The 27,101-nt window shown below is 45.7% G+C and overlaps 3 protein-coding genes across 4 annotated transcripts; 1 reads left to right on the top strand and 2 right to left on the bottom strand.

Annotated features, from left to right (window-relative positions):
* The first annotated feature begins 5,748 nt into the window (after positions 1–5,748).
* Positions 5,749–6,513, top strand: LOC125520937 (auxin-induced protein X15-like). The gene has a single exon (XM_048685979.1). It carries the CDS (start codon positions 5,870–5,872, stop codon positions 6,272–6,274), a length of 405 nt encoding a protein of 134 aa, XP_048541936.1. The 5' UTR covers positions 5,749–5,869; the 3' UTR covers positions 6,275–6,513.
* A 6,359-nt stretch (positions 6,514–12,872) lies between these two features.
* LOC125521623 (auxin-responsive protein SAUR19-like) lies at positions 12,873–13,823 on the bottom strand. Its single transcript, XM_048686683.1, has one exon. It carries the CDS (start codon positions 13,492–13,494, stop codon positions 13,123–13,125), a length of 372 nt encoding a protein of 123 aa, XP_048542640.1. The 5' UTR covers positions 13,495–13,823; the 3' UTR covers positions 12,873–13,122.
* A 9,755-nt stretch (positions 13,824–23,578) lies between these two features.
* On the bottom strand, positions 23,579–26,557 carry LOC125520682. 2 transcript variants are annotated; one of them, XM_048685646.1, is made up of 7 exons: positions 26,440–26,557; positions 26,081–26,205; positions 25,297–25,497; positions 25,073–25,210; positions 24,835–24,957; positions 24,369–24,587; positions 23,579–24,254 (listed from the first exon to the last, which is right to left on the bottom strand). In XM_048685646.1, the coding sequence occupies exons 1-7, from the start codon at positions 26,540–26,542 to the stop codon at positions 24,084–24,086; spliced, it is 1,080 nt and encodes a 359-aa protein (XP_048541603.1). In that variant the 5' UTR covers positions 26,543–26,557; the 3' UTR covers positions 23,579–24,083. The 2 variants fall into 2 exon arrangements, with proteins under 2 accessions (XP_048541603.1, XP_048541604.1); XM_048685647.1 differs by having other exon boundaries at positions 23,579–24,251.
* Positions 26,558–27,101: the final 544 nt, after the last annotated feature.

The following is a 27,101-nucleotide window of genomic DNA, read 5'->3' as shown; positions in this document are numbered from 1 at the left end:
TTGATTGGAGTGTGAGTGGTTCAATGTAAACATCATCTAGAGAAAATACTATCTCAGCTGGCAAAAGTGGTGTTGAGACCACTCACCTCGCTGCTCGCAGCCGAGGCTTGCCTATGCCCGTTGCTACTCATGTTCAGGCCATCAGGTGGACCCCAAAAAAACCCCGGCGACAGTAAAAAAAAATCTGAGGTCGAGGCTAGCTCCAGGACAATGCTCACATGACCAGAAGATTAACTAGCTAGCTAGCCAAATGACAAAGATCAACGTAGACGCAGAGTGGTGTGGTCCAAACAGCAAACGCGTGCGCGCTTCCAGTGGATTCAACGAGACAAAGCCGTACCTCATACCATTTTTAACAGCCGTACCGTCCTCTCATACTACTCAAACATAGAAAGCCGAGAGAGAGAGAGAGAGAGAGGGGTTGCATGATCGCTTCACATGCATGAGCTGCTGCTAGCTGATCAACGTCGTCTACCAACTTGCCAAGGGAACGCCTAAAACAATGCCATGCTTAATCTATGGTTGGATTAAGGTATCAGATGTGATCGGTTTTAAATTTTACGGTGGTTGATCTGCGTCGCCGAATCTTTCCCTTCTACCGTACGACAATAGTCCCCCATACCAATCTATCTATAGTACTAAAATCTCTAGTTTGAATCGGAGCTTGACCGAGTATGCTTCAACATTCAAATCCCAATCAGTTTCTTAATCCTCCAAGTGCGAATACATATAAATGGCTCTTTGGATGGAATGGTTTCATATCAAAGTGCAAATGACAGAAATTTGTACTGTGATTATAAAACATATTACCGCCACCCATAGCTAAATTTTAGCGCATATCAAGGATTCTTTGTATTGAAGATTTTTTTTAATGAAACTTGTATATACAGTATAATTTCAACTTGTGAGATCTTTCCTCACTGACCCCTTAACTTGGATCGAAGAAATGAGATCGCCAATATTTCAGTAGATTACTTTCCTACACACCCACTCCACATGACTTTAGCAAAGATGTTAGGCCTCATGAAAATTTTCCTTTAGCAAAGGTGTTAGGCCTCATGAAATTTTCCTTTAATGTGTCTTGAAAGCACCTCTTTTCTTTTCAAACCCCTATCAAATTTCTATGTAGCAACAAAAAGGCTGGTTATGTTTCGAACACACGAATTTTATAGGAATTTCAGGTGCGAGGGGTACGATTTCTGCAACAAATGAAAAGTTAGTGCTCCAAACTAAAGACAGTCCCAGCAACTCCACTGTGTACTACTCCCTCCGTCCCAAAATAAAAGATTAAGACACTTATTTTGGGACGGATGGAGTATATCTAAAGGTTTCTCTAGGCAAAAACCCGTTGTGGCACCATATTTCACGAGGAAGTAGAGTTTTACCATATCTTAATCTAGATATAACTCTTAGCACCGAAACAACGAGAACTAATATTTTTTCTCTCAGAACAGAACGCGACAAGTGATGGCAGTTTTAGATACTACAACACTAAGATAAAAGCCAGTACAGAAGTTGTATGTACACACAAATTTAATCTATACGATATAGCTTGTATGAGGGTAACTCACGCGGCCCTCGCGTCGCCCCTGGCGACTCGGGGGCGATCCCATCTATCGCCGCCCGCCTCCCCTCATCCCCCTTCCGTCCCTCGCCGCCGCCGGAGACGGCCGCCGGAAAAGCCCGCGTGGACGCCGGGGAAGGTGGCGGCGGGGATCTCGGCGCCCGGATCGATCTCGTCGGCCTGCGGGCTGGAGTATCGCGTCGGTGGCCTACGGATCCTTGGGCGGCGGCCCTATCGGTGAGGCGGCGGCGTCCGGCGGCTGGAGACGTCTGCAGGCGACGCTGGCCAGCGTACTCGGCCGCGCGGGTGGCGGGTCACTGGTGGAGTCCGGCCATGGCGTGGTTCTCCATTGCGTCAGATCTGGAGGTTCCCCTTTCTCCTGCTGCCTCTGTCGTCGTCCTGGTGGTTTGCGGCTGCAAGCTCCGGTGCTGGTAAGCTCTGGTGGTGTACTTTGGGTCCGGGGGAAACCTTGGCCAGTCTAGCCGGCCCGGCGGCGGCGACGCTCATGGGCACCGCTTTCCTTCATGAAGGCGCAGCTGAGGGCCCAATCTACCCACCCCGATCCCTGGCCGGGTGAAAACCTTCAGTCCTTTTCGGATCTGGCGGCAGCGGCGCTTTTTGCGTCGTGACCTTCCTGGAGGTGTCGTCAGGGGCACTGGGGCTCGGTTGGGAGTGCAGAGGATCTACAGGTCGAGGGGATAGGACTAGTGGTAGAAGGTGGTGTTCGCGAAGGAGGAGCGGCGTTGCATCTGATACGTCGACAATGGCGGGTCTCAGCGGCATGGAGCAGCGGGGTCTCGCTGCTGGGCGCGTGTTGATGGACGAGCGCAGGATGGTGGCGTTGTCTGGCATCGTGGTGGCGTCGACGACAGCTAGACCGGGCAAGGTAGATGCAGCAGTACATCTCTGAAGATGGATTGGTGGCAGGTGGCTGCGGCGGCCTCATACCCGGCAGGCGTCCTGGTTGAGGAGTGCGCCGGACCGGTGGGTGACCCATACCCGGCAGGCGTCCTGGATGGGAACTCAGGTCTTAGATGTTAGGTTTGACTGCGAGGTCTGTTTGGTATTAGGCCCAGACTATTAGCATCCCTTCATCAAATGAATAGGAGTAGCAACAGATGTTGCCTAGACGGTGGCTTCAGACTTACTGTTGTATTTCTTTGTAAGGTCTTTTAAGAATAATTAATAAAATGGATGTATGCATCGCCCAGATGCAGAGGCCGGAGGTCTTCCTCCTTTTCTAAAAAAAAAAGCTTGAGATATGATGCATTGGGAGCATCCTAAAACACTGTGACGAAGATATTGTCATCAAGATCGCGAGGGAATCTTAGATTACAGCAATGTCTAGACACTGTAGTGAAACCACCAGTACATGCAAACCCAGCAGGAACTCCTAAGGATTTGGCTGCCCCCTTCCCGAAAGTCCATGATCTGCCCAGCTGCTTGCACCTAATGTTATTGCTGCAAATCATATGCATATGGTAGTTCAAGCTAAATTGATTGTGTGTCTTTGGATGCTGATTTGTGCTTGATGCTTATTTGGCCCTCTTGCCCATGATTGCATGGTGGGAGGGAATCCTTCACCAACTTGGGTTGGATTGTACTTGCAACCTCGATTGGAATACTAGGAAATAGTCAATCGATGCTCACATGAACTTGGGAAGAGCACTTGGCCAAATGAGGGGCCTAGCTAACAGGTTGGTACAATCAAGGAATAATATCTCATTAATTGCTTTCACACACTTCATCAGACCCATGCATTTCCTGGAATCATTCTACACCTTCATATAAAAAAAACAAGAAGTCTTATTATCATCAGAGTTAATGTAATCATGTGCATTTCAGGCATCTTTAGGCAGTACTATTACTAGTATCTAAAAAAAATAGAGGTATTGTACTTCCTAAGCTTTATTTCCCCCTTCTTGCTTAGGAGGTAAGACTTTGCTGATGATGCCATGTGAGGCCTCCTCCTCACATGCAGGCGTCCAGCTCCCCTCCACAATCTTCAGAACTGCCATGCATGCATGGCACACAGTTTGAAGCTGAAAAGAGCAAGTCTTCATCAAGCTAGACGTAATGATAAAGTACTAATGCAGTCAGAGGGACATGGGATTTTCTAATCAAATCAGTCTGCTGATGCACCTAGATGGCAAGTTGAGAGCCCCAGAAACTTGTTAGTTAGTTTAGATCTGCATTATTGCAGGCTAACAGATTAAATTATCAAGTGAGCAGTTTGTTTTAGCTCTACCATTGTTTTCATTCTGCCTCAGCAGTTTGTTTTTGGCGTCCATTAGTTGGATACACGTAAGGCAAAAGGATTCCCTGAGCCTGAGCCAGTCTTAAACTTTCCTTTCCACGTATGCTAGGAGCCAAATACTCAGGGGCGATCGAGGTACACATATGTCAGAAGAAATAGTTTCAGAACTGAGCACGGTTTGTGAATCTAGCCCTAGCTACGTGTTCATATGAGTTGTACATATATGTCAGGAGTATATGTTTTTCTAATGTATTTGAAGCGCATATCCTGTGTGGGCTCTCACGATGCACACAATCAGTTAAATTTTCCTGGATCCCAATAATTGAAAAATAGTAATAAGTAAACCAATGAAATGAGACATCAGGTGATTCAGAGATCTGATGGTTCAAACGCAGATTTTTACTGTCCAGCAAGCGTGTAATATCCTGCAGTTTGAAAGTGACTGTGAGGGTGGTTTCAGTCTGATCTTTGCACTCTGATGAAGCAGCAGAGCTTTTGGAATCTCATTCAATGAGCAGAGGACTTGTTCTCTTGTAGCATAGCATTCAGTGCAACAAGAATGGGAGTATTTTTTTAGTAACCGCCGTATCATCACAGAATTCAAGGGGAGAAAACTGTAGAAGCCCATTCTCCACATCACAGCTGGAAAAGGCTGAAAAACAGGCTGAAAGAATTGCTTGTGCGGTGGCCCAATAGCTAGCAATTTTACATGAGTGAAAAATAAATAAATGTCACTATCAGTTTCTTCTTTTGCTAAACATCTTATAAAAAGTTATAGATGGAGTATGACATTATAACACATACCACTCCTCTCATTAAGGGCCTGTTTGGTTCAAAAGAATTTCATAGAAATTGTGGAGGATTCTGTTTCCTAATATTTTCTTGTATAAACCTTGTTTTGTTTATATAGGATAAGAAACAATAGGAGGAGGTAACTTTTTGAAAGGGAAAAAAATCCATCGAGTCCAACCTCATTGAAAATTTTCATTTATTTCTGTCATGACAATTGACAAGTAGGGCGTCTACTTATAACACTCTGGTTCATTAAAAAAATATAACACTCTACATATTTTGTTGCCTTTTCTTTTGGTGCAACCAAACAATATTTACTATCAGTCCTGCTAAGTCTCGATCGACTAAGACTTCACTCACTTATCATTCTAACCGCTTGGTTGCTCTAGAAACATTGTAATGGGAAGATTTTCGATGATGCACAAGTCCCCATCGACAACCTGCTGACTTTAATCAAAGACGAGGCAAGACTTTCGGCTAGAGCTGGAGCCACAGGGCTCGAGAGCATCATTCCTGTAATATGAACCTCTGTAGGGGCTGAGCAACCCCTTCCGATGCTCACTCTGTTTTCCTTTTTGCCTCCAGCATGTGTACGGCAAGGGACAAGCTCTTATGTTACTCTCCCCTATCAATGAAAAGATACGCCCCTGAGCGTATTTCTCAAAAAAGTCCCAGTCGATACTATAGCCATGAGATCTTACATTAAAATCTGTGCAAAATTTTCTTTTCAGTTTTTTTCCCCTTTTGCATGTTAATGTCACTTGACTGAAACTTGATTAAATTTCAATCGACTAAGACCTGGGCACACCCATTTACTATATGTAATTCTGTTCTCAGTTCTTGCGGAATTTAACTTTTTTTTTGCGGGGTTGCGGAATTTAACATTGCCATGACAGTTGTTCCTAAGTGATCTTTTATGCTCTAGCAATTTCGAAACCCTGCTAAACAAACAAACCCTTATTATACCTCAATAATAGTGCATTAGACCTTTGCAAAAAAAAATTGCCTCGAGAAAAAGAAAAAAAATGGTGCATCGATTTGAGCAACTGATAAACAAACCGAAGAGACTCAGAGGTCACGAGGAGGCGGGCTCGGAGCCGCAGGCAACCACGAGAGGTCGCCGAGCTCCCTCCTCTATATATACACCCCCCGCCGCAGTTCTCTGCACCAGCCAAACCAACCGAGGCCAACCATCAACCAGCAGCGCCCAGCCACACAGCGCCGCCGCAGCCCGCTCGACCGATCAATCGGCGGCAATGGAGGAGCGGGGCAGGGGCGCGAGCAACAAGATCCGGGACATCGTGCGGCTGCAGCAGCTGCTAAAGCGGTGGAAGCGGATGGCGGTGGCGCCGGGCGGCCGGGGCAAGAACGGCGGCGGCGCCGTGCCCAAGGGGTCCTTCGCGGTGTACGTGGGCGAGGAGATGCGGCGGTTCGTGATCCCCACCGAGTACCTGGGCCACTGGGCCTTCGAGGAGCTGCTCCGGGAGGCGGAGGAGGAGTTCGGGTTCCGGCACGAGGGCGCGCTCCGGATCCCCTGCGACGTCGAGGCCTTCGAGGGCATCCTCCGCCTCGTCGCCGCCGGGAAGAAGGACTCCGCCGGCGCCGCCGCCGACATGTGCGACCGCTCCTGCTCCTCCGAGACCGAGATCCTCTGCAGATGAGGCGACGGCCGGCTGGCTGCTCCCTCGCTCTGAAGAATGAGTTCAGACGGGGAGCGGGGATCTCCTCCTTCCTTCTTCTTTTTTTTCCTCTCTCCTTTCTTGCGTTCTCCCGATCTTTCTTCTCGGTTTTAGCTGAAGAAAGGGGAAGAGGTTGCAGCTAGCTGGATCTGTAATTTGTACAACACCAAGGATTGTTCCAATGCAAAAACTTAGGCATTTGATGCTGTTTGTGCGCGCCATTATCCGTGTCTCTGCATTCCCCTGCCTCCATTGTTTCAGAAACTGAAACCAATTAAGCAACTGAAGAACAGTAGCCTGTAGTACTTCACAGTTCAGATGCCCCCTTCGCTTAACAGTTCAGCAACCGAAACTGTTCCAGGCCAAGGCACCGGCAGCAGGTCACAAGAGTGTTGGGGAAAATGCAACTGCTCTGGCATTAAGAAAAGCCGTTTTCTTTCTGATGGCTCATGGCATACGCATGTACAGATGCACCATGCCCACTCCATTGACAAGAGTTGCTTATCATCTACTACTACGTCCAGGCTCGCCTGCGCTTCACGCCATGGCGGCCGAGATGATCGATCGGCCCCATGTGCGCACCGGTGCTCCGGCCCCAGGCCCGCCGCGGCCCTAACTCCATTCTTCATTGTCAATACATGGGTGGAATCAGCATCTTCTGAATCATGTTGCCACTACCTCATATAGTGTCAAGGCATTAATAAGAGAGGAGCCAGATAAAAAGGGAGATTGCGTAGTACATGTTCACATGGCAGGCGCACGGCGCACCTGGCCTCAGGCCCTCGGAGCATCAACACACGAGGGGGGAGGCTCTCTGCATCTTTACCTGAATCTTGCATGTGCTGCTGCAATGGAGCAGCAGGTGTGTGTGGGTAGCCGGGGATCGATCGGTTTCATTTGTTTGGTGTCCGAGCTCTTGATTTTGGAATCGGAATCATAATCTCTACTTGCTTTGTACTGAGTTTTTGGTGCCATCATAGGATCTGATGTAGGTCTTCCTCCAGGGCAGGAAGGAGGCAGTCTGAAACTGACAGAGGTTTCTGTCAAGCACATCGAGGACAAGAAATCAGGTGAAAGTGATGCTCTCCTTGATCCCAACACCAACAGCTAAGGAAAGTACAGTGATTGATCAATGTTCCAGCGCACTGAACATCAAAAAAAGGTAAAAATGTTGCAGGGCAGTAGGACACTATGCCCGAATCCAGTAATACCCAACAAATCAGGTGAAAGTGATGCTTTCCTTAATCCCAGCAGCTAACGGAAATGCAGTGATGGATCAACGCTGCAGCACACTGAACTTCAGAAGAAACAAAATGTTGCACGACACTTTACCTGAATCCAGTAATGCCCAAATGGTGGAAAACGAACTGTGCAGAGACAAGCACAAAACAAGGGCAGCTCTTCTTCAAGTTGTTGACACGAAATATATATATATATATATATATATATATATATATATATATATATATATATATATATGGTCGCGCTATTCGTCACCCTGAGTGAAAAATAGTTATTCTTCGCCCCCCTCTATTTTACCATTAATGCACCGTAATTTTACGTTCCGTAAGTTGTTTTATCTTATTTCCGACGCAAAAAGAGACCGTAAGAAAATATATAATCACCGTAAAAAATATTTTATGTTATGTAAAATTACAAACGTAAGAATATAGTCTAAAATACACATAAACTACAAATTTTCTTGTCTTATGACCTATATTTTTATTTTCTTATGTCAAATTTTACGTAGTGAATCAATAGAAATATAACTATTTGAATTCCAAACGTAATTTAATTATGAAATGATCGTAAGATTACCTCGGGTGAAGAATAACTTATTCTGCACCCTGAGTGATGAATAGTAACACTATATCTACCACCGGTGGTGGTTACCACCACTTGAGTTTTGTATGTTGTATGTACTATCAATCAAAGCGGAGAGTATGTACGCGTAGTATGTACTATATAAGAATGTTTAGGTAGTATATATACTACTTTTTTGATAGTATGTATCATATTTTAAGTATGCTTCTTTTTACGTACAAATATGTATGTATTTCACAAATATAATAAAAATCATGGGCCAACTTGCAATTTTTTCACGTAACTCACTTTGGAGTATCTTATATATAGTACATGAACATACTTAAAATAATAAAGTAAAATATATACTACCCTATGGTAGTATATGAGACATGTGAGGTAACTACCCCCAGGTGGTAGGATGGATTTTTCCTATATATATATATATCGCGCTATTCGTCATCCTGGGTGAGGAATAGTTATTCTTCACCCCCCTCTATTTTACCATCAATGCATCGTAATTTTATGTTCCGTAAGTTTTTGTCTTATTTCCGACGCAAAAAGCGACCATAAGCAAATATATAATTGCCGTAAAAAATATTTTATGTTATGTAAAATTAAAACATAAAAACATAGTCTAAAATACACATAAACTACAAATTTTCTCGTCTTATGGCCTATATTTTTATTTTCATATGTCAAATTTTACGTAGTGAATTAATAGAAATGTATTTATTTGAATTCAAACATAATTTAATTATGAAATGATCGTGAGATTACATATATATATCCTTGTTTTTCATGTAGCAAAGATGAGTTATACAGCAATCATCGATCGAACATTATCCTTGGGCAATATACATGTCCAGTCAAGAGCGAGAGCTTGAGATCCAGATCCAAGGATGGCATGCCGTTCGACTGAATCGGCAGTCCATTCTGTTTATTGAGCAGGCAATTTACTAGGGATGCCAGGAAATGCATAGCCCACTCAGTTTTAAATGGAGCTAGCATACCATCCATGACGCAGAGTTGATGGAATCATGGACGGGATACACAACCCCATCATTTACAGCTCTCAGCTATATATCTATCGCGCGGAGATTTAGAAACTTCTATGCTTAAGCTCAGGTGACTCTTCTTTTGCAAAATCGTCATCAATTTTGTGGACTGTGTAATCTTGCACGGATGTTCATTCGACATGTTGGGACGGTTATCTTATTGTAGGCTCTGCTCAAGCTTAAGATTTTCTTTCCTTTGCAAACTCATAGTTAATTTGTGGACCGAGCACGGTTTGGCATGTCAGGATGATTTTCTTTTATGGCTCTGCAAAAGCTCATGCGACTCTTTTTTTTTTTGGCGAACTCATTGTTGGTTCATGGACCGTTTGATCTTGCACGGAGATTCAAACCGACGTTTGTGTTTTTAGGAAAAAAAATACAAGAAAAATCACGTGCCTGTGAGGAAGAGGAACCCAAGACCTATCACTTCACAGCATATGGGAGTACAAATGCAGCAAAAGTAAGTTTGTGTACAGTGTAAACAAGTTTTTTTTTGGCAGCATGTATTTTGATTATCTGTTTTTCTTACTTATATTGTTTTCTTCCATTTTTCTCTTTAATTTTGTTATTAGGCATGTCACCAGATTATGCACTTGCTCTTTCTTTGTTTGGCTGAAATCCAAAATTGAACATATTTTTGTTACAGTTTTTGGTTTAGAAGTATGTAATTATGTATTTTACTAACTAATTGTTTTAAGTAGCGGTAATATAGGAAGGTGCTTAGCGCGAACAAAAAAGAATGAATCAAAGAAATAATTCTTTAAATTTCATATGACTGTCCTCCAAGCTAGCCCTTTCTTTTACCGGTACCAATGCACAACCATTTAGCTAGTTTGTCAAACAAACATTGAAACTGAATTCTAACTTTGACCATGAACTTTGCGCCAAAAAAACATTGACCATGTATTCGACTAATATAATATGAGTTAAATGCCATAAAAGATATATCATTGGATTCATATTTGGATGAGGTTTCCAGCAGTATAACTTTGATGACATAATGATCATGATTTGTGAGTCAAAATTATTGTCAAAGTTAAACTCAAAATTCGAGCTGCCTTACATATTTGGACCAAAGAGTATATCCGAAGAAATTTCATCGTCGGCACTAATTATCCTGTCATTCCAATATGAAACTTCTAGAATGTGTTGCTTTGTCATATTCGTATAATGAACGTGTCCATCTCTAAAGCAAGGTAAAAACGAAAGGGAGATGATATTAACTACCAAACTTCCATGAAAGTGACGATGATACAACACACCACGCATGCAGCCCTATGGTGTGCAATGATTTTTGCGGCATACAAATATATTTTCAATTATAATGATGCACTGGAATGGAGATCCATGCTCTCATGCAAGGAATAGTACTGGTCATTTAGCATTCAGACAAGCCGGTGATTGTTCAATCGGATTTTACAGGTGAGCTGAGCATCCTTTCTGGCGATACTCTTTCTAGATCTGCCTATGGTCATTTAGATGCAGAGATTAAAGCAGTTTTGGTTGATAGGGATTTTGTTTCTCTGAAAATTGGTAGATATCAAAACAGGGTAGCACATGTTTTAGCACACTATAACCGCACCAAGTGTTGTACTGCGGTATGGTTGAACTCGAGTCCTCCGTGTTGTGAGGAGCAGCTGGCTCGAGATTATAACCCTGTAACAATGGAATAATACTCTCTTTCAACCCTCCAAAAAAACTACCAAACTTCCATGAAAGTGACGATGATTAAGCACACCACACATGCAGCCCTATGGTGTGTGTGAGCTAGCGCGTAATTGCTCTTTATTTGTTTGTGTGAAAGCTATAACTGAACATATTTTGTTTATTTGATTAAGAAGTATCTAATTTTTTTTATTTTATTAATTGATTAATTAGTTTAAGTAGTTGTAATTGTTGGATTTGATCTACGGTTGAAACAAACCGTGAGAGAAAAGGGGGAGCCTTTTGACCCCGGGTGTGCAATGATCGGAAGCACACCACACCTCCGCACGTTTGGTTTTGGTCCCATGTACCCATCACACACATATATAAGGAAAAGGGGGTTTTCATTATGGATAACAGCATATCGATCTAAATCACCTAACCGCCGATCCTAAATATGTGTTGAGGTACGTGAAGGCCATCCGATCCTGAATATGTGCTGAGGTACGTGAAGGCCATCTCCACCACCGGCCACCGCAGAGCTGTTCCTGCGGCAACCTTGCTGACGTCGTCGTCACCGTGTTGCTTCCCCCAACATCTCCTCGCTACTGGAGACGCAAAGGTGCAATCGTGGGCTACACAGGGGCTGGATGGAGTACGCAGGAAATATCGCCAAGTACCTGTAAGTTTGTACGCTTCCGCATAAAGTTGTTGATCTAGTTCGAGATTAGGACCTTACGTTGATTAGCATAAAGGCTAATTTATCTAACAATAATATAAGAATGTACTTAGTGAGCGAAAATGAAAGGATAAAAGAAAATACTCCATCGTGATTTGTCAGATTTTAGTGACCATTGTCCAGGCGGTCCTATTTCCTTTATCGACACCAACATGCAACTATTTAGCTAGTTTATCAAACAAAACTGTTAACCTCACAAGACTCTTTCTTTCCGCCTATCACAAGGCGATTAGGTGAAAGTCTCCCTCTTATCGATCTTCGTCGACGAGCTCGTGGATTCGCTTTTCTTATGCATACTACTCCAGCGGTTGGTGGCGGGGAGCGAAATCCTTGTGTCTCGAGTCCGGCTACTACATAGGTTAGGGTTTTGAAATCTTTGAGTCAGTCTTCTAGGCTCCGGTCTTGCTCAAGTTCATTCGTCGGTACGGATTAAATGGAGCTCCAGTGTGTATTCTTGTGGGCTCGTCGGCAAGGTTAGGATTTCTCACCTTGCATACGTGGCGGTGAGATTTGGTGTCAGATTCCTTGGATCGAATAAAGAGTTCAATGGTCCTTAGAGGCATATTCACAAAAGTTTTCATACTGCCATCGACAAGGTCGTGTCAACTTCAATATGGGATCAACGAACAGCGGCACGTCGACTTAAATGGAGCAGAGCATGTTCGAAAACAGCTCATTCAGGCAGCAACGGTGCTTCTTCCGTGGTCCAAAGATCTAAATGTATTTTTTATTATATTTGAGATCTTTCGTACTTATATTAAACTTTTATAATATTCCCGCAAAAAAAACTTTACAATAGATTTGGGTCTCTTTTGCAAAAAAAAAAAGTGAACCTGAATAATAGATATGGGTCCTTATATTGGAGATCGGATTCTGCCTATTCCCTTTGTCCAAATATATACAAGGGCTCCTCAAATTTGGGCTTAACTTTCACCAGGAATTCGACAATCAGCATATGAGGCATACCATTGAATTCGTATTATAAAGAGGTTATCAATGATATAATTTTCATGGCACATAACTCATATTTTGACGGTCAAAATTATTGGCAAAGTTAGGTCTAAAATTTGAGTAACCTTATGTCAAAAGAAATTTCATCCCTGTGGAAAAACAGCCAAGCTGAATCCGTTCCCCGATGAATCCTATGTCGGAATCTAGGACCTTCTAGAATGTCAGAAGAAATTTCGCCCTCTAGCCTGCATGTTTTTCCTGTCTTTCCAAAAGAGAAACTTTTCCGAACTTTCAGAGTACATAAGTTACTTTGCGACTTCCGTACTGAAGACCGTACCTTGTGTGTGTTTGTGTGTGCAAGTCAGCAGTAAAAACCAAAGGGAGATGATATGAACTTCAAATCTTCCATGAAACCAACGATGACGATCAACACACCACGCACGAAGCTAAGCTAACGCATCATGCATGTGGCCGTTTGCACTCTGTACAATCTTCAACCAAGCGAGAAGCGATCTGGCTAGTTTAAAAGTAAATAAACTCATCGTTCTACGTACGCGCGGGCGCGGCACGGCACGGCCGCCGGTGCCGCTGCCATGGCGTCGTCCAATTAAGCTGCTAGCTAATGGCCTCCTTCCTTAGTTCTTCCCCTTGCCGCTGCCGGAGCCGTTCTTGCGGTGGAGCCGGCGGAGCAGCTCCTCGAAGTCCTCCTCGGCGCAGGGCACGCGCAGCCCGTCGGCCTGCGCGAAGCCGAACTCGTCGGCGGCGCGCTCCATGAGGTCCCGGAACGCCGGCTCCCGCAGGTACCCCGTGGGCACCACGAACCGGCGCGCCTCCTCCCCGACGTACACCGCGAAGTACCCCTTGGGCAGCGCGCCGCCGCCGGCCGGCTCCAGCAGCGCCTCCCGGAGCCCCGCCTCCTCGGCCCGCGGCGCCGCGCCGGCCTTGCCCTTCCTCTCCTTCCTCCTGCCGCCGATCCTCGGCGCGCGGAAGTAGCCCATCACCATCATCGTCGCCGGCCGCGCGCTGCAGCAGGATTCACGGCGCTCGTCGTAGCTTCCGGTCGTCGTCGAAGAAGGAGGAGGACGGCACGTGACTGCGCAGCGGGCCGGCGGTGTACGGAGGTGAGGAGGATGGGTGGATCAGTTAAGGCATGCGGGAGGTGGAGTTGGTGCGGCTGGTCGTGGGTTGGTGGCTGCCATGGTCGACGATCGCCGGCAAGCTAGCGGGAGGTCCTAGTGGGGTTGGCGTGCGTGGAAGAGGACGTGGTCTCCTCGTCTCGTGCTCTGCTCTCAACTTGTGATTAGGTGCAGTTGCAACTGGGAAATGATTAGGCGGCAGCCAGGGTTAGCCTTGGTTTTATACTGATATGGTGGTGGGGTCAGACATAATGTATCGAAGTTTAATTTAGCTTGTTTTATTTATTAATCAGCTTCACTCCTCTAAGAACATGCTCCCCATTTTTTTTTGGATGTCTAAGAACATGGCTAGAACCAAGGCAGGCAGAAATCCCGTATCCTGTTTATCCATTCTACTCCGCCGGCCAGTCGCCCCCGAGGCAACAACATCCTTACAGCTACTCCTTCCGTCCCAAAATATAAGAACATTTTTGACACTAGCATACTCCCTCCTTCCATCTATATAGGGCCTACTGTATTTTTCGAGACTAACTTTGACTAAATGTTAAAGCAACAATATATGACATGCAGCTTTACACAAAGCATACCGTCAAATTCGTATGTGAAAGAAGATTTCAATGATATAATTTTCACATTATGCATGTCATGTACTATTAATCTTGTCAATAGTCAAAGACCGTCTTGAAAAACGCATTAGGCCCTATATAGATGGAAGGAGGGAGTAGTATCAAAAACATTCTTATATTTTGGGGCAGAGGGAGTACTATTTACAATGATTTGTGGCAAGCAGGAGCGGGGCACGCGACCATTTTGATTTTCAATCTTTTATATCTTTCAAATCAAAAATTTAAATTAAGTTTCTTTTGCATATTCGCGTTTCCTGTGATGAGGGATTTCAAATGAGATACATTTTGAATATATTTTATTGAGCTTTTGAAAGTTCGTTGTGCCCTCATGCGGGATCTAAAGACTTTGCGGATCAGGCTGTCGGCATGGCTGGGCAAGTGCGTGCCCTGCGTGTTTTTGTTTACATTTGTCGCATGATTTTTATGTCAGGTTAGTCATTTCATTGCCCATATAATATGGTGATGTTAAACTTAGATTAAGTAAAAAAAATAGAAAACTTCCGATCTATTCATCTTCAATCATGGTATAGAACGAACATCAGAAATGATAAAAAATTACATCCAGATCTTAGACCACCTAGCGTTTAGAAGCACTGAAACGAGTCGAAAGCGCGCCGTCGTCATCATCCCTCCCTCACTGGAGTCCGGCAAAACTTGATGTAGTAGACAGCCGAAAAGTTACCGTGCTAAGGAACCATAGGACCAGCGCACCAAAACAGCAACCGTCATCGATGAAGAGTAACGTAGATCGAAAGGACCCAACCTGAAGACACGCGAACGAATAGGAATGGCAACAAGATCCAAGCAAATCCATCAAAGACAGATCCACCGGAGACACACCTCCACACGCCCACCTCTTCAGGATGTGACCGTCATCTCGCGCCTTCCTGAGCAGGACGTAAACCCAAACAAAAAATGAAAGAAACGTCTAAAAACAAAGCCCTCCCATCGGCAAGGACCGGATCCACCAGAGACGAGGCAGATCAGCGGCAGCGCGGACAGAAGGCAGAGGAACCATAAAAAAAATTGTTGAGAGGAGGCGACTGCGTGAGTTAGCGTGTTGCAACACGCATGGTGTTGCAAAATTTTATTGTTCTTATTACCGTGAAATCTTTAAAAAGATTTAGCTGATTGAATATGCGAGGGATACACACAAACTCTTATACCACTGTACACGCGCACTTACACATTTCTTTCTAAAGACCCAATTAAAGTTGTGGAGCTTCTAAACTAATGAAGTCGTATGCTTTCCTATCGAAATTTTTGTCGCCCCTGGCCCACAGAAAAATGACAATCTGCATCAACAGGACTATTAAGCCTTAATTCTGAGAATTGATCCGTGGTGAGCCAAGGATTCCACCGCCCCACTAACCATCTAACCAATAATTGGTTATTCTCTTTCTCTCTCTTTTTGCGGGTGGTTATCCTCTCTGTTGTTTGTTCTCCTCTTTATTTTTTAGACTTTTCTAAGTCTAGTGTTGTTTAGAAAGCTACTCCACAAGACTCTAGCTACATCCATATATCACAAAAACAAAGAGCATTTTCGAAAAGTACAAAAAGAAAGAGCGCAACATCCGTTCCATAGCCGACAGAGAGCTTGGATAGGCAAACGGAAACAATTTATCGGATTACGCGTCGCGTATACGTAGATGGCTCCCGCATTTCCCCATCGTTTGGTAGTTAATTTGGCGCCAAATCACCGTTGCCGTTGGCTTTAAAAAAAAAGAGACTCTCCTGGAGTCCTGGTGTAAGTCAATTTAGTAGAAGTAGTCACCGGGAAGTATGAACCCGGCATGCAACTACCCTCTCAGATCTCAGTTACAAAGAAATTTCCTAGCGTGACCGTGGGAGTGCGCATACCGATAGAAATCAGGTACACACGGAGTCCCCTTGCGATGACCAATTCGACCCGGAGTCGTCTGAATGACCGTGTATTCAGACCCTACTATATCCATATGTTTTTTCCTCGAAAAGGCCAAAAGCCTTACACTAAATGCATACATCCATAAAAACACCATTACAAAAATTAAAACACATTCGAATGTGTGCTGAAGTCCTCACTCTTCTGTATCCATCAGTGGCACGTCACAAGCAAAATTCATTGCCGTCTCTAAGCCTCCGTTTCAACGGAGCAAACTTGTTTAAATCCATATTGACACGAAGCGGTCCTTAGAAGAAGAAAGCGTCGGAGAGGGCATGTGGAATGCCTTGGGTCCATCCAGACAGAGCGAGGGGACACAACCCTCACACACTCTACGACAAAACCGAAGTTGGTCAAGCTGCACCGGCCGAAACTGGAGCCGAAGTATCAAAGTATTAAGATGCACAATCAAGCTGCCCACTTTGCAGGACAATGCCACTTAGATAAATTTGTAGAAGAAAAGGCAGATGAAAAACCAGATTCATAACACAATAGCCTTCACACGCCTCTTGATGATACGAATAGGCACTACCAAAACGGGGGCGATTTAGAGTGTTCTTATTACTCCACGCGACGGTGACACCATCATCTCGCCACCGCCGATCGAATACCAAACCCTAGATTCTATCCTTAACCCATCTCCACCAAATGGAGGCATTAGAGTCCCCGCCCCCCCCCCCCATCACCGGCGCGACGACAAATGAAGGGATAGGGGGCCACATGATCTCAACATGAAAAAGGTGGATCAGCCGCCGCCATTCCGTGGTCGCAGGAGCGGGCGAGGAAGAAACGCCCCGAGTGAATCGGTAAGTTCACATGACCAGGGAAGTCGCCGCCATCCAAAATGTGATCTTTCTATGAACTGAAACCTCAACATATTTCTTAGCCATGAACACCGATGTTTGTGACAAGTTTAACATATCAGTGATGAAGTGAACACGCTCCGCGAAGATTCTCAATTTCTTTCAAAAGGATTCTCAAAGAAAAAAACGAAGCAAAGTGTTGGCCCAAAACCAGCCATAGAGGCTCAAATGAATCTGTCTGTGACGAAGGGGCTGCTGGCTGCTGCCGGAATTGTGGCAGAGACAAGATTTGTCTAGGACGAGCCGATTGCGCGGGTCGGCCACCGCCTCGTAGTACGTGTTGCGGTAACGGGACGTAGTACGTACCACACGGTTACGAAACCCATAGCCATTTACTACAAGACACGTTGGTGAAGAGTAAAATGAACCATCATCATCAAGCAAAGTGTTGAAGTAATCAGCCAGGTTCAGTCCCTTTCCGACGACTGCAGCCGGAAAGAGGCAGCGGAATTGCGGTGGAAAGAGCATTTGTCGCCCCGACCGTGCGCGCCGGGCCGGTTGACAAGTTGGGTGCGGCCGATGGGGACGCGCGGGATTGACGGAGCGGAGTACGTACAACAAGGTACACAAAGCTGCCGGGGTCAGAGTACGGCCTAAGAGCAACTCTCGATCTAAACGGACGGAGATTTCTTCCGTTTTTTTCCGTTTGGATCGGCCAGACAGATACGGATGTCCGCTTCCACATTTGAGTCAGCGCCTGCGCCCAACGCTGGCCTGAGACCCATTTTGACGGCGCTAAAAAAATAAAAGCATGCATATTTTTAAAAAAAAGAAACATCATTAATTAAATATTAAAGCCGGCAACGAAGGCCGGCGAAAGTCCAAGCGTCCACATTTGCATTTAAAAAAATAAAAACAGCCTAAACTATGAGGCGGCGCGCTGCCCTAGGCGTCGTCGTCGTCCTCGGGGTCCGTGAGGTCGATGAGCGTCGGCGCTGGCCCGGCCCAGGCGAACGCCGTGTTCCAGGGCGACGCCATGTCGGGCTGTGCCGACGCAAGCAGTGCTGTGGCGAGGGGCTGTGCGGCCGCCTGTGCAGCCGCGGCCTGGCGCGCCTCCTCCTCGGCCTCGCGCGCCTCCTCCTCGGCCTCGCGCGCCTCCTCCTCGAGGTCGCGCTCGAGCATCTCCTCGTATTCGCCTTGACGGCGCTCCTCTGCCAGCCGGCGCTGGCGCCACATCTGAGGTAGGCCTGCTCCTGTGCCGGCGTCGCCCCCAGCCAAACCGGTGGCGCGGACACCCACTCGCGCATCACTCCATTCCAGGAGAAGCGCGCGATGGGCTCGGGCTCGGGCTCGGGCTGCGGCTCCGGCTTGATGGGGGACGGCGGGGCCACCGGTGGCACCACGCTGTCGCCCGCCGCGGAGAAGGCAAGGGCCTGCTCCATTGCCGCCTCGTAGCGGGCCTTCTTTTCCGCCTTCGCTCTGCGCCGCTCGTCCTCCTCGCTCTCCCGGTAAACGGCCGCAAGGGCCGCCTGGTAGGCGTCCTCTGCCGCCTGGTCCTCCTCACGGACGACCAGCGGCGTTGGCCTCCGGTCGACCTCGCGCACGCCCCGTCGCCTCGGCTCCTCGTGCTCGAAGGCAAACCACCTCACCCAGTTGGGCGAGTCGGTTGGGTAGGCCTTGTCGAGGCGCTGCTCCGGCGTTAGCACCGCCCGCCGGCGCCACACCTCCTCCGCGTGAGCACGAGCCGCCCACGGCGCCGCACCTCCTCCGCGTGAGCACGAGCCGCCCGCGGCGCCGCAGGCATTGGGATCCTATCTGGATCCAGATGCCAGTCGTGCGGCAGCGTCACGTTCGGATACGGCAGCGGCTGGCGGTTCTGCCAGTGCCACTCCGCCTGGTGCACTGGCACGCTGACGCGCTGCCTCTGCCGGCGAGGCGCCAGCGGGGGTGGGAGGAACTCGAAGGGGAAAGGGGTAGCGGGGGACTTGCCCTTGGCCTTGCTGCCGCTGGCGCCGGAGAAGAGGCCCATCCTCGTTGTGGTTGTGGTGGCTAGGGTTTGCCGGCGACGAGGGAGCAAGGTGGGCAGATGAGGACGGCGAGTTTGGATGAGGACGGCCTCACCGCACGGTCGGCTTAAAAAAGGACGAGTTTCGTCGCTGACGTGTGGGCCCGTCGTCATAAATTAAGCTAACCGTGTGGGCAGTAGGTAGTTGAACGGCTGCCATGTGAGGACGCGGCGGATAGCGCGAAGGCGCGCGAAGCGTCCGTTCAGTGTCCGCGCCGACGCATTTGAAGCGCAAATTTAGGCCGCAAATGCGTCGGCACGGACGTAACGCAGACGTGATTTGGGTTTGGATCGACGTATTGGGCAGCCATTTTTATCCGCGCCGATCCAAACAAACGCAGGCGGATGAAATAGATCGGTCCTTTGAAGTCGCTCTAATCTCGCGACCTAATCCATCCATCCACGTATATAGGATAATTAACAATGACACCATGGAACATTACTTTGTCTCCTCTCTTCCTCGCGTCCTTTTCGGCGCCCGGCGCGCGTGCGTGGAATGCACGTCAAGGTTAGAAATAAAATCCCCGGTCAAACCGGGCTGCTAAAATACATAATCCGGCGGCAAGCAGGGATTGCTTTCCTCTTCCTTTTTTTAGGGTTTTTCTTCTTCTTCTTCTTCTTCTTCTTCTTCTTCTTCTTCTTCTTCTTCTTCTTCTTCTTCTTCTTTTGTGTGTGAAAAAGACGGTGCTTTTTGATACGTACGGTGGTGCACCAGTCTTCTTCGTGATAATGGCGAGCAAAGCTAGCTGCGAAGAGTCGCGCAACCGCCTACCGCCGCTCTCAACGAGCAGGCACACCTTTGGGCATTGGCGTACGGTGAGGGTACGGCATGGAACGGACGCTACGTGGCGCGGAGCAGATTCAACGAATCCTACCGGCTGTGTTCACATTTTGACGTTCATTACGATAAGCGCCTAGGTAAAGCAGTCTGATATGATGATATCGAGAGACCGGATCCACACCACGGGACTTGGCTCATCTGCTTAGGACTAGGAGACTCGCGTGGATCGATGCTTTTCATGCCTTGTAAGATATTTCTCATTTTTACTCCCCATCTCAGCAAACATCAAACCTCCCCCCCTTTCCCCCGCAAAAAAAGAAAGAAAAAACACATCAAACCTCTCCATTTCAGGGGGAAAAAAACATCAAACCTCGGATTGATATCTCTAGTACAGGTTTGGTAAACATCAGGTACCTAGATTTTTTTGCGCGCCATTTACGTACTTTTTTCGCTTCGTGCAAGTCCAAAAGCGGGATGGCGTGTGGAGCGCCGGCCATGGATAGGCCGACCCATGGACGAGTCGGAAACTTGACGCATGCAGGTCGGGGGGGGGGGGGGGGGGGGTTGAGGCCTGGAAGGATGGTTTGGGCGGTGGCCAATGTGACGGTAGGGGGAGGTCGAGGGGGGAACCATTGCATGCGGAGGAAGAAGAACAATGCATGCACGATAGGCATTGGGCGTTGATTGTATAGATGAGAGAAAAATTCCAGGTACTTGTTGAATAAGCGCTCTCATATTAGTGAGTGTCTTTTAGAAACACTTTCTACAACTCATACCATATAGGCTATTAGTTCCTAACCAATTTTAAAACAAGTGCAAGGGCGCTCTATCGATCCAACATAATTAAGGAAGACACGATGTTTTTTCCTTATGTGAGATGAACATATGGTCATTGAAAAACAAAGTTTTCTTCCCTTTCCCAACACCTCTACGAGGATAAGGGTGAGCCATTATTCCCCGCTGTCCACTGCCAGCATCGAGCCTGTGGGTTTTTCCCACCTTAGCCCACTTCTCTACTAGTGTGAGGGTTTGGGAACCTAGGTGCCTAGATAGGTTAGGGTTTCATATCATCGCCTTGTGGGTGATGGCAGCGACTCCCGCGTGGCGAATAAGGTTTCCCCAAGTCTTTCCGTTTTGAGGGTGTTATTAGCGGCGGTGGCCATGATTGAATGGCATTGATTATATTTTTGCGGGGTTGATGACATTAATTTTTATTAGCCTTTCTAGCCGGTGAGGTTAGGGTTTGTCAGCGTGGCAACGACAACGACTTTTATTTGCAGTTTGGTTCTTTGGCCTCATCTTCGTCGCATCGGTGCGGCTTACGGTGCCGACATGAGGCCCGTGAGAAATTATGGAGGTTTAACTCTTGGATCTATGACTCTTTCGACTGTGACCGCTTCTCCTGTAGGGGAGCTGGTTTGATAAGACCGTGTGGCGATGATGACTTCGTGTCCACGGTAAGCAACAGTAATTGGCCCGTTAGGAAGGAAGAAGACGGCCGGCTTCCTAAGGATCTCGTTGTATCCTTTTTTTTTTTCTGTGATATCCTTTATTTTCTACACTTATTTTTCAGGATGTCTGTACAGATAATTTAGACATTGCTTTGTTTTAAAGTTGCTCACCACACTTGCAGACCTGATTGCTTTTCTGGAAGGAAAAATATGGCGATCAAGTAGAATTAGCTAGTAACTTTCACTGACCACGAAGTGAAGCAGCTTAAGAGGAAATCCCAGTCTAAGCTGAGAACGATCGGTGAGCTTATTTCTGTCGACACGAATTTTCTCGGCAATCGGGTACAGATATCATGCTCCTGTACCTTATTAATTTCCCCGTTGAGAGTTGTGACGCGCGTACGCGTTTCCTTCCGTGTGCATGATCACAAGAAAACGGCCATCTCAACTGCCCGCTAGCTCCCCCGTACAACATGATAATTATACCGAACTAAACCAAATTAACTACTACTCTCTTGAATCTCTCAGAAGAAAAACAACATGATATCCTATCACGAGACGTGATCTCTTATTTTTCTTTTTCTCATGATGATGCCGGCTGAGGTATATAAGGCAGCCACGTTCCAGACCTCCAGTGGCCGGCCAGCGAGTGGGCATATTCACATATCGAGATATATATATATATATATTATTCGCCACCCTGGATGAGGAATAGCTATTCTTCACCCCCTTTCTATTTTGACATTAATGCATCGTATTTTTGCGTTTCGGAAATTTTGTCTTATTTCATACATAAAAAGAGAACGTAAGAAAAATAACTTTTTATATTGTAAACGTATTTATTTAGGAAGTGATCGTAAGATTACCTGGATGAAAAATAACTTATTATGCTCCCTGGATGATGAATAGTAACATTATATATTACGATCATTTCATCCAGGGAGCATAATAAGTTATTTTTCATCCGAGGTAATCTTACGATCATTTCATAATTAAATTCTGTTTGGAATTCAAATAGTTACATTTCTATTGATTTACTACGTAAAATTTGACATAAGAAAATAAAAATATAGGTCATAAGACAAAAAAATTTGCAGTTTATGTGTATTTTAGACTATGTTTTTACGTTTGTAATTTTACATGATATAAAATATTTTTTACGGCGATTATATATTTTCTTACGGTCTGTTTTTACGTCGGAAATAAGACAAAACTTACGGAACGTAAAATTACAATGCATTGATGATAAAATAGAGGGGGGATAAGAATAATTATTCCTCACCCAGGGTGACGAATAGCGAAAAGGATATTCGCAGATCGATATATAGCACCAGTAAAATATGACAAGGCGGAAATCGTGAGGAGCGTTTTCCTTTTCCATGGTCAAATTAATCCATCAAAAGCTGGCCACGCTAAGCCTTTACTGCAAAGGTGTTGCTCGAGTCAAATCGGCTTTACTGCAAGAGATCGGACGGAGTACATACAATCTCAAAAAGAGAGCAGAAGAATAATGTTTTGTCACTCGGGTCAAAAATTAAACCGGTTGCGTCTCTCCACGATGGACGCGGTGCATGACCTGTGACAACGAAATCGTACTGTAGATTGGAGACAGATGAACACTGGCCTGGAGACTGTAACGGTCCACGGCTAGCTTAATTAATCAGATGAGTCACTGCCTGCTGCATGATTTGGTCAAAAGATGCTGCCCAGTTCCCAGAGAATATTAGGAACACATATTCGCATCCGAATCCATGGACACAACTGCCAACTTCCAACGTTTACAAAATAAAATGAGAGTGGAAAAACGCGGCAAGAGCTAGAAGCGGCACAACATCTAACCCGTAAACAAAAAATATGTCAACCAATTACTTTCGCGGCATGATAGCGCTCAAGTGCCTAGCTCCTGCAGTGACCCAAAGCTTAGTCTCATCCTTTATAAGCTTTAGAATGTAGAATGGTGGCGTTAATTTCTTTTGGAAGATGTCAGTGTTCCTCCTATTCCAGATGACCCAAAAGATAAGCACGATGAGGGTGGTCATGGCATTCCGGTGATCTTCGACATGTTGGTCCACCAATTCTTGACAGTACGCTCATTCGCCATCGATCTATTGGCAATGCCCCTAATTTAAGCCGAGCCACTCCTTCACCATCCTCCACACTCGCAACCTTCGCATAAAGTGCATAGGCCACAATTGCGATGAATTTATGCAATAGCTAAATACGGTACAAAATGGAAAGAAGGAAACCTTTCGATTCAGGTGTCAGGCCAAATTCAGACCATGGCACCTGCCTGATTCGATCTCAACAATGGCAATCATTCAGATGCATGTTCTGGTAGATGGGGGAGTACTTCTTTTTACACATATTATACACACCATTTTCATCATATATTCCTGCAATCTGCTGCCATTGAGGCAGCATGTTATGTTACATGGATGCACACAATTCTGGGGCAGAAGGCACTGCTCCCCCCCCCCCCCCCCCCCCCCCCCCCCCCCCAATCCCTCTCTACGCGTCGCCGAGATGGAGATAATATACAACACAGCAACCAACCTATATACCACTATTATACACAAAGAATGGAAAGAATGGGTGCTGAATCCGGTCGACCCTCTAACAGCGCGTGCGTGCGCGCGCGGATATATTACAGCCTTTTTCCGGCAAAAACCATTCATGGGCATTGCCACATTTCTGGTGAGCAACCTGAGATCCTGATCCGTGCGAACTACGTACCTGTTTCGGTACCATGCGTCGAGACGTGACACGACAGACTTGCTGCTGCTGCTGCTGCTCCGGGCAGAAACTCATTCACCTCAGCAGCCAGCAGCCCTGAGGAAGTGGTCGTAGGGGCTTGACGCCGGCAGCTTCAGGAAATGTTGCTGGAAGGGATCGTCTGCCGGCTGCGGGTTGCTGGTGTTCGTGTACTCAGGGTAAGCCTTGAAGTTGTCGTCAGCGAACGGGTTGGTGCTCTGCGCCCCGGCCTGCTTAGACAAAGCCTCGTTGGTTTCAGCGTCTTGCTAAAATGCACTGCTAATCTGCTTCTCTCAGATGCGTTGAGAGAGACCGAAGAATGGTCTGCAGAGTGGAAAGTATGCTACCTGAGGCAACGGCGGATCATGGAAAAGAGCCATCTCCATCTGGTTGGGCTGGTGGCTTGGCAGGGGAGCTGCTTGCATGTTCGTCTGGAAGCTCATGAAGGTAGACATCTTCTGCTGTTTCCCCATCGTCAGGGCTTCGCATTGGCTCGTCATTTCCATGTATGGCATGTCTGCTGACACGAAAGATTTTTCCGTATGATGTGCAGGGTCTGCGCCGACCTATGAAATGGCAAAATGATGACAAATGTAAGTTAATGAAGCGGTCATTCTGTTCAGATTGTGCAATTTCAATCCTGATAAACCTCGACTGTCTTCTGCCTGGATGTGCTACTTTTCTAGAGATAATCTCCCTAGATATGCTACTGGAGGACAGATAGTTGCTGACAGAACCGGTAATCAACTCATGCCAGGTTATCTTATCATGACAGTACCCAAAGAAAAGCATGGGATTCTGACAAGGACATACTGTTTCGAGAAGCTGATCAATACTCATAAGATCTGCAGTAGGTACAGATGTTGCAGAAGTTGCTGTACTTCCTGAAGCTTCCCCAAAGATATCGTTCTCATTTCCCAGGTCAATCAGCATAGCCTATTGAACACACTCAATTAGCAACAAAAGTAGTCGAAGAATACAGTGGTCAAAAATTATGGTGGTTTCAGAAGTAAAAGCTGCAGGCAAATATATATGTGGGGGACACATATACCTCTTCATGGTGGCCATTCTCATGAGATCCTGATACTGAATGCTCAGCAGATTCTTCAAAGAACTGATTGCTCATTGGGCACATGTCATCGGGAGCAAAGTCACTTAGCAGTTGGCTTCTCACACTGTGCAACTCTGCCTGTAGAAACAGAAAAGTCAAAAAACAGCTGCATGGAAATTGGTTCAAACGATGAACCCAATACCAAGTGAGAAGGTGAACATTACATCAATAATATTTGCTATATTGTTCATGATTGTAGAGACGATGCACTCTCGAGATTGATTTTCTGATACTTCTATTGCTTCAAGGGCCTTCAACGCGCTAGCATTGTCCTCTGGTGATCCGTATATTTTCGATGGGTTATCAGGGGAATCTTTCACAGCCTGAAGTTTACTATCATCCACTATATGGAGGAATGGATCGCCCTAGGTAAAACACCAACAAACGCAAGATATAAGGTCTATGTCAACATGAAGTGAAGATGTAATGAAAATATGTTCAATGGCAACACAGTGAACAAGTCTAATTGGTTAATCTCCGGAATAAACAGAGATGCAACTGTAATCCATCTAGTATGTGTTACACAAATTAGGAATCGTAACATAAGCATGGTGGACAAATAAATGAGGATGACCATGGCCTGTGAATTTCACTGTATTTACCAAATGATTTCTAAAAACCACAGTACATTGTTGATGGCAAGAAAACAATAAAGGAAGGTATACAAGTGATTATCATTATTATACTTATACATGTTTAATGTGACAATTCAGGTGATTGTGTGGTAAACAAAATTTTCAGTAAAGGCCATGGACTTGTGATATGAACATGAACATTTGGGAAAAACAAGAAATTCTGGAAAGTAACAAGAATGGGCTAATGTCTTCATCCCACTTAAAATATCTAAGCATATCATTTCGCAGGATCATGTCTTGTTTTGGAGATTACACTACCATAATCAAAAAATATATACCAGAAACCAAACAAGGGAGATCTTTTATCACATACCGTTTTGTCATTAATCATCTGTTTACAGATTGGAATAAGAGGTGCCACATTGAAAGCTCTTGAAGAGAAAATTGTCATGGCTGTAGCCAGAGTAAACAAGGAGCGGCGTCGAGATGGTGGTAATTCTACAAGGTTAACAAACAGAAAACTCAGATAGATGCAAAATAGTCAAAACTGAATTCTAGTGTAAGGTTATTATTAGAACGTCATATTATATTGTTGAACAATTATTACAGCATCATGATTCATGAACAACATAAGTTTTAGATTATATATTTTCTACATAAAAAATAGGTTACGCGGAACACTGCATTTATATTTACAGCTAATAATGCTTATAGTCGATTAGACTGTGTTACCTGCTTCAGTTAGTGAATAGTGCCTCAAAGCAAATGCAACCTGAAAGCTCTGAGTAAGAGCCTCAAAAATGGATGCCTGGAAGAGCAAAGGAAGGAAAACCATCAGAAAAGAGGATATCATGAATTCATGATAGAGATATCATTCTGGTTTTGAGCTGAAGCACGAATAGATGTTAATTCATTAGAAGAAATAGAAATAAAACACTTTGCTCTTTCGGGTGTCAACTGCCTGAAACTGTATAACACTTTGCTCTCCAGTGTTGATACTCATCCGCAAAGTGGAACATTTAGTTCCGCAAAGTGGATCCTTGGTTAGCATGAGACTAACATTTTGCGTTGCGCTCACTGCCCGCTTTCCAGTCGGGAAACCTGTCGTGCCAGCTGCATTAATGAATCGGCCAACGCGAACCCCTTGCGGCCGCCCGGGCCGTCGACCAATTCTCATGTTTGACAGCTTATCATCGAGCAATGGCTTCATAGTTTGCAGGAGTGTTCTCAGGAGACACTGCTTGAGCCCAAATGGATGTCAGCAAAAGGGTGATCTGACGACTACTCAACTTCAGCAAAAGTGTATCCTGAACGCATTCAATATATTGCAGAAATGATTATTCATGGTAATAAATATTTTACTCAAAGGTCATTGACTTTTTAGTTAATAATCC

The sequence above is a fragment of the Triticum urartu genome, chromosome 7 (genome assembly GCF_003073215.2).
Source record: "Triticum urartu cultivar G1812 chromosome 7, Tu2.1, whole genome shotgun sequence".
Taxonomy (NCBI): Eukaryota; Viridiplantae; Streptophyta; class Magnoliopsida; order Poales; family Poaceae; genus Triticum; species Triticum urartu.
The sequence above is the reverse complement of the archived record's forward strand: the minus strand, read 5'-3'. Positions and strand labels throughout refer to the sequence as shown.

What these genes read in the sequence shown, in the direction of transcription:
- LOC125520937 (XM_048685979.1), top strand. Translation starts at nt 5,870, where the DNA reads ATGGAGGAGCGGGGCAGGGGCGCGAGCAACAAGATCCGGGACATCGTG.
- LOC125521623 (XM_048686683.1), bottom strand. Translation starts at nt 13,494, where the DNA reads ATGATGGTGATGGGCTACTTCCGCGCGCCGAGGATCGGCGGCAGGAGG.
- LOC125520682 (XM_048685646.1), bottom strand. Translation starts at nt 26,542, where the DNA reads ATGGTTTTCCTTCCTTTGCTCTTCCAGGCATCCATTTTTGAGGCTCTT. An exon ending in AGATGATTAATGACAAAACG is followed by an intron (nt 25,498 to 26,080) that starts GTATGTGATAAA and finishes TGTTTTACCTAG; the next exon opens with GGCGATCCATTCCTCCATAT. An exon ending in AGAATGGCCACCATGAAGAG is followed by an intron (nt 24,958 to 25,072) that starts GTATATGTGTCC and finishes TGTGTTCAATAG; the next exon opens with GCTATGCTGATTGACCTGGG.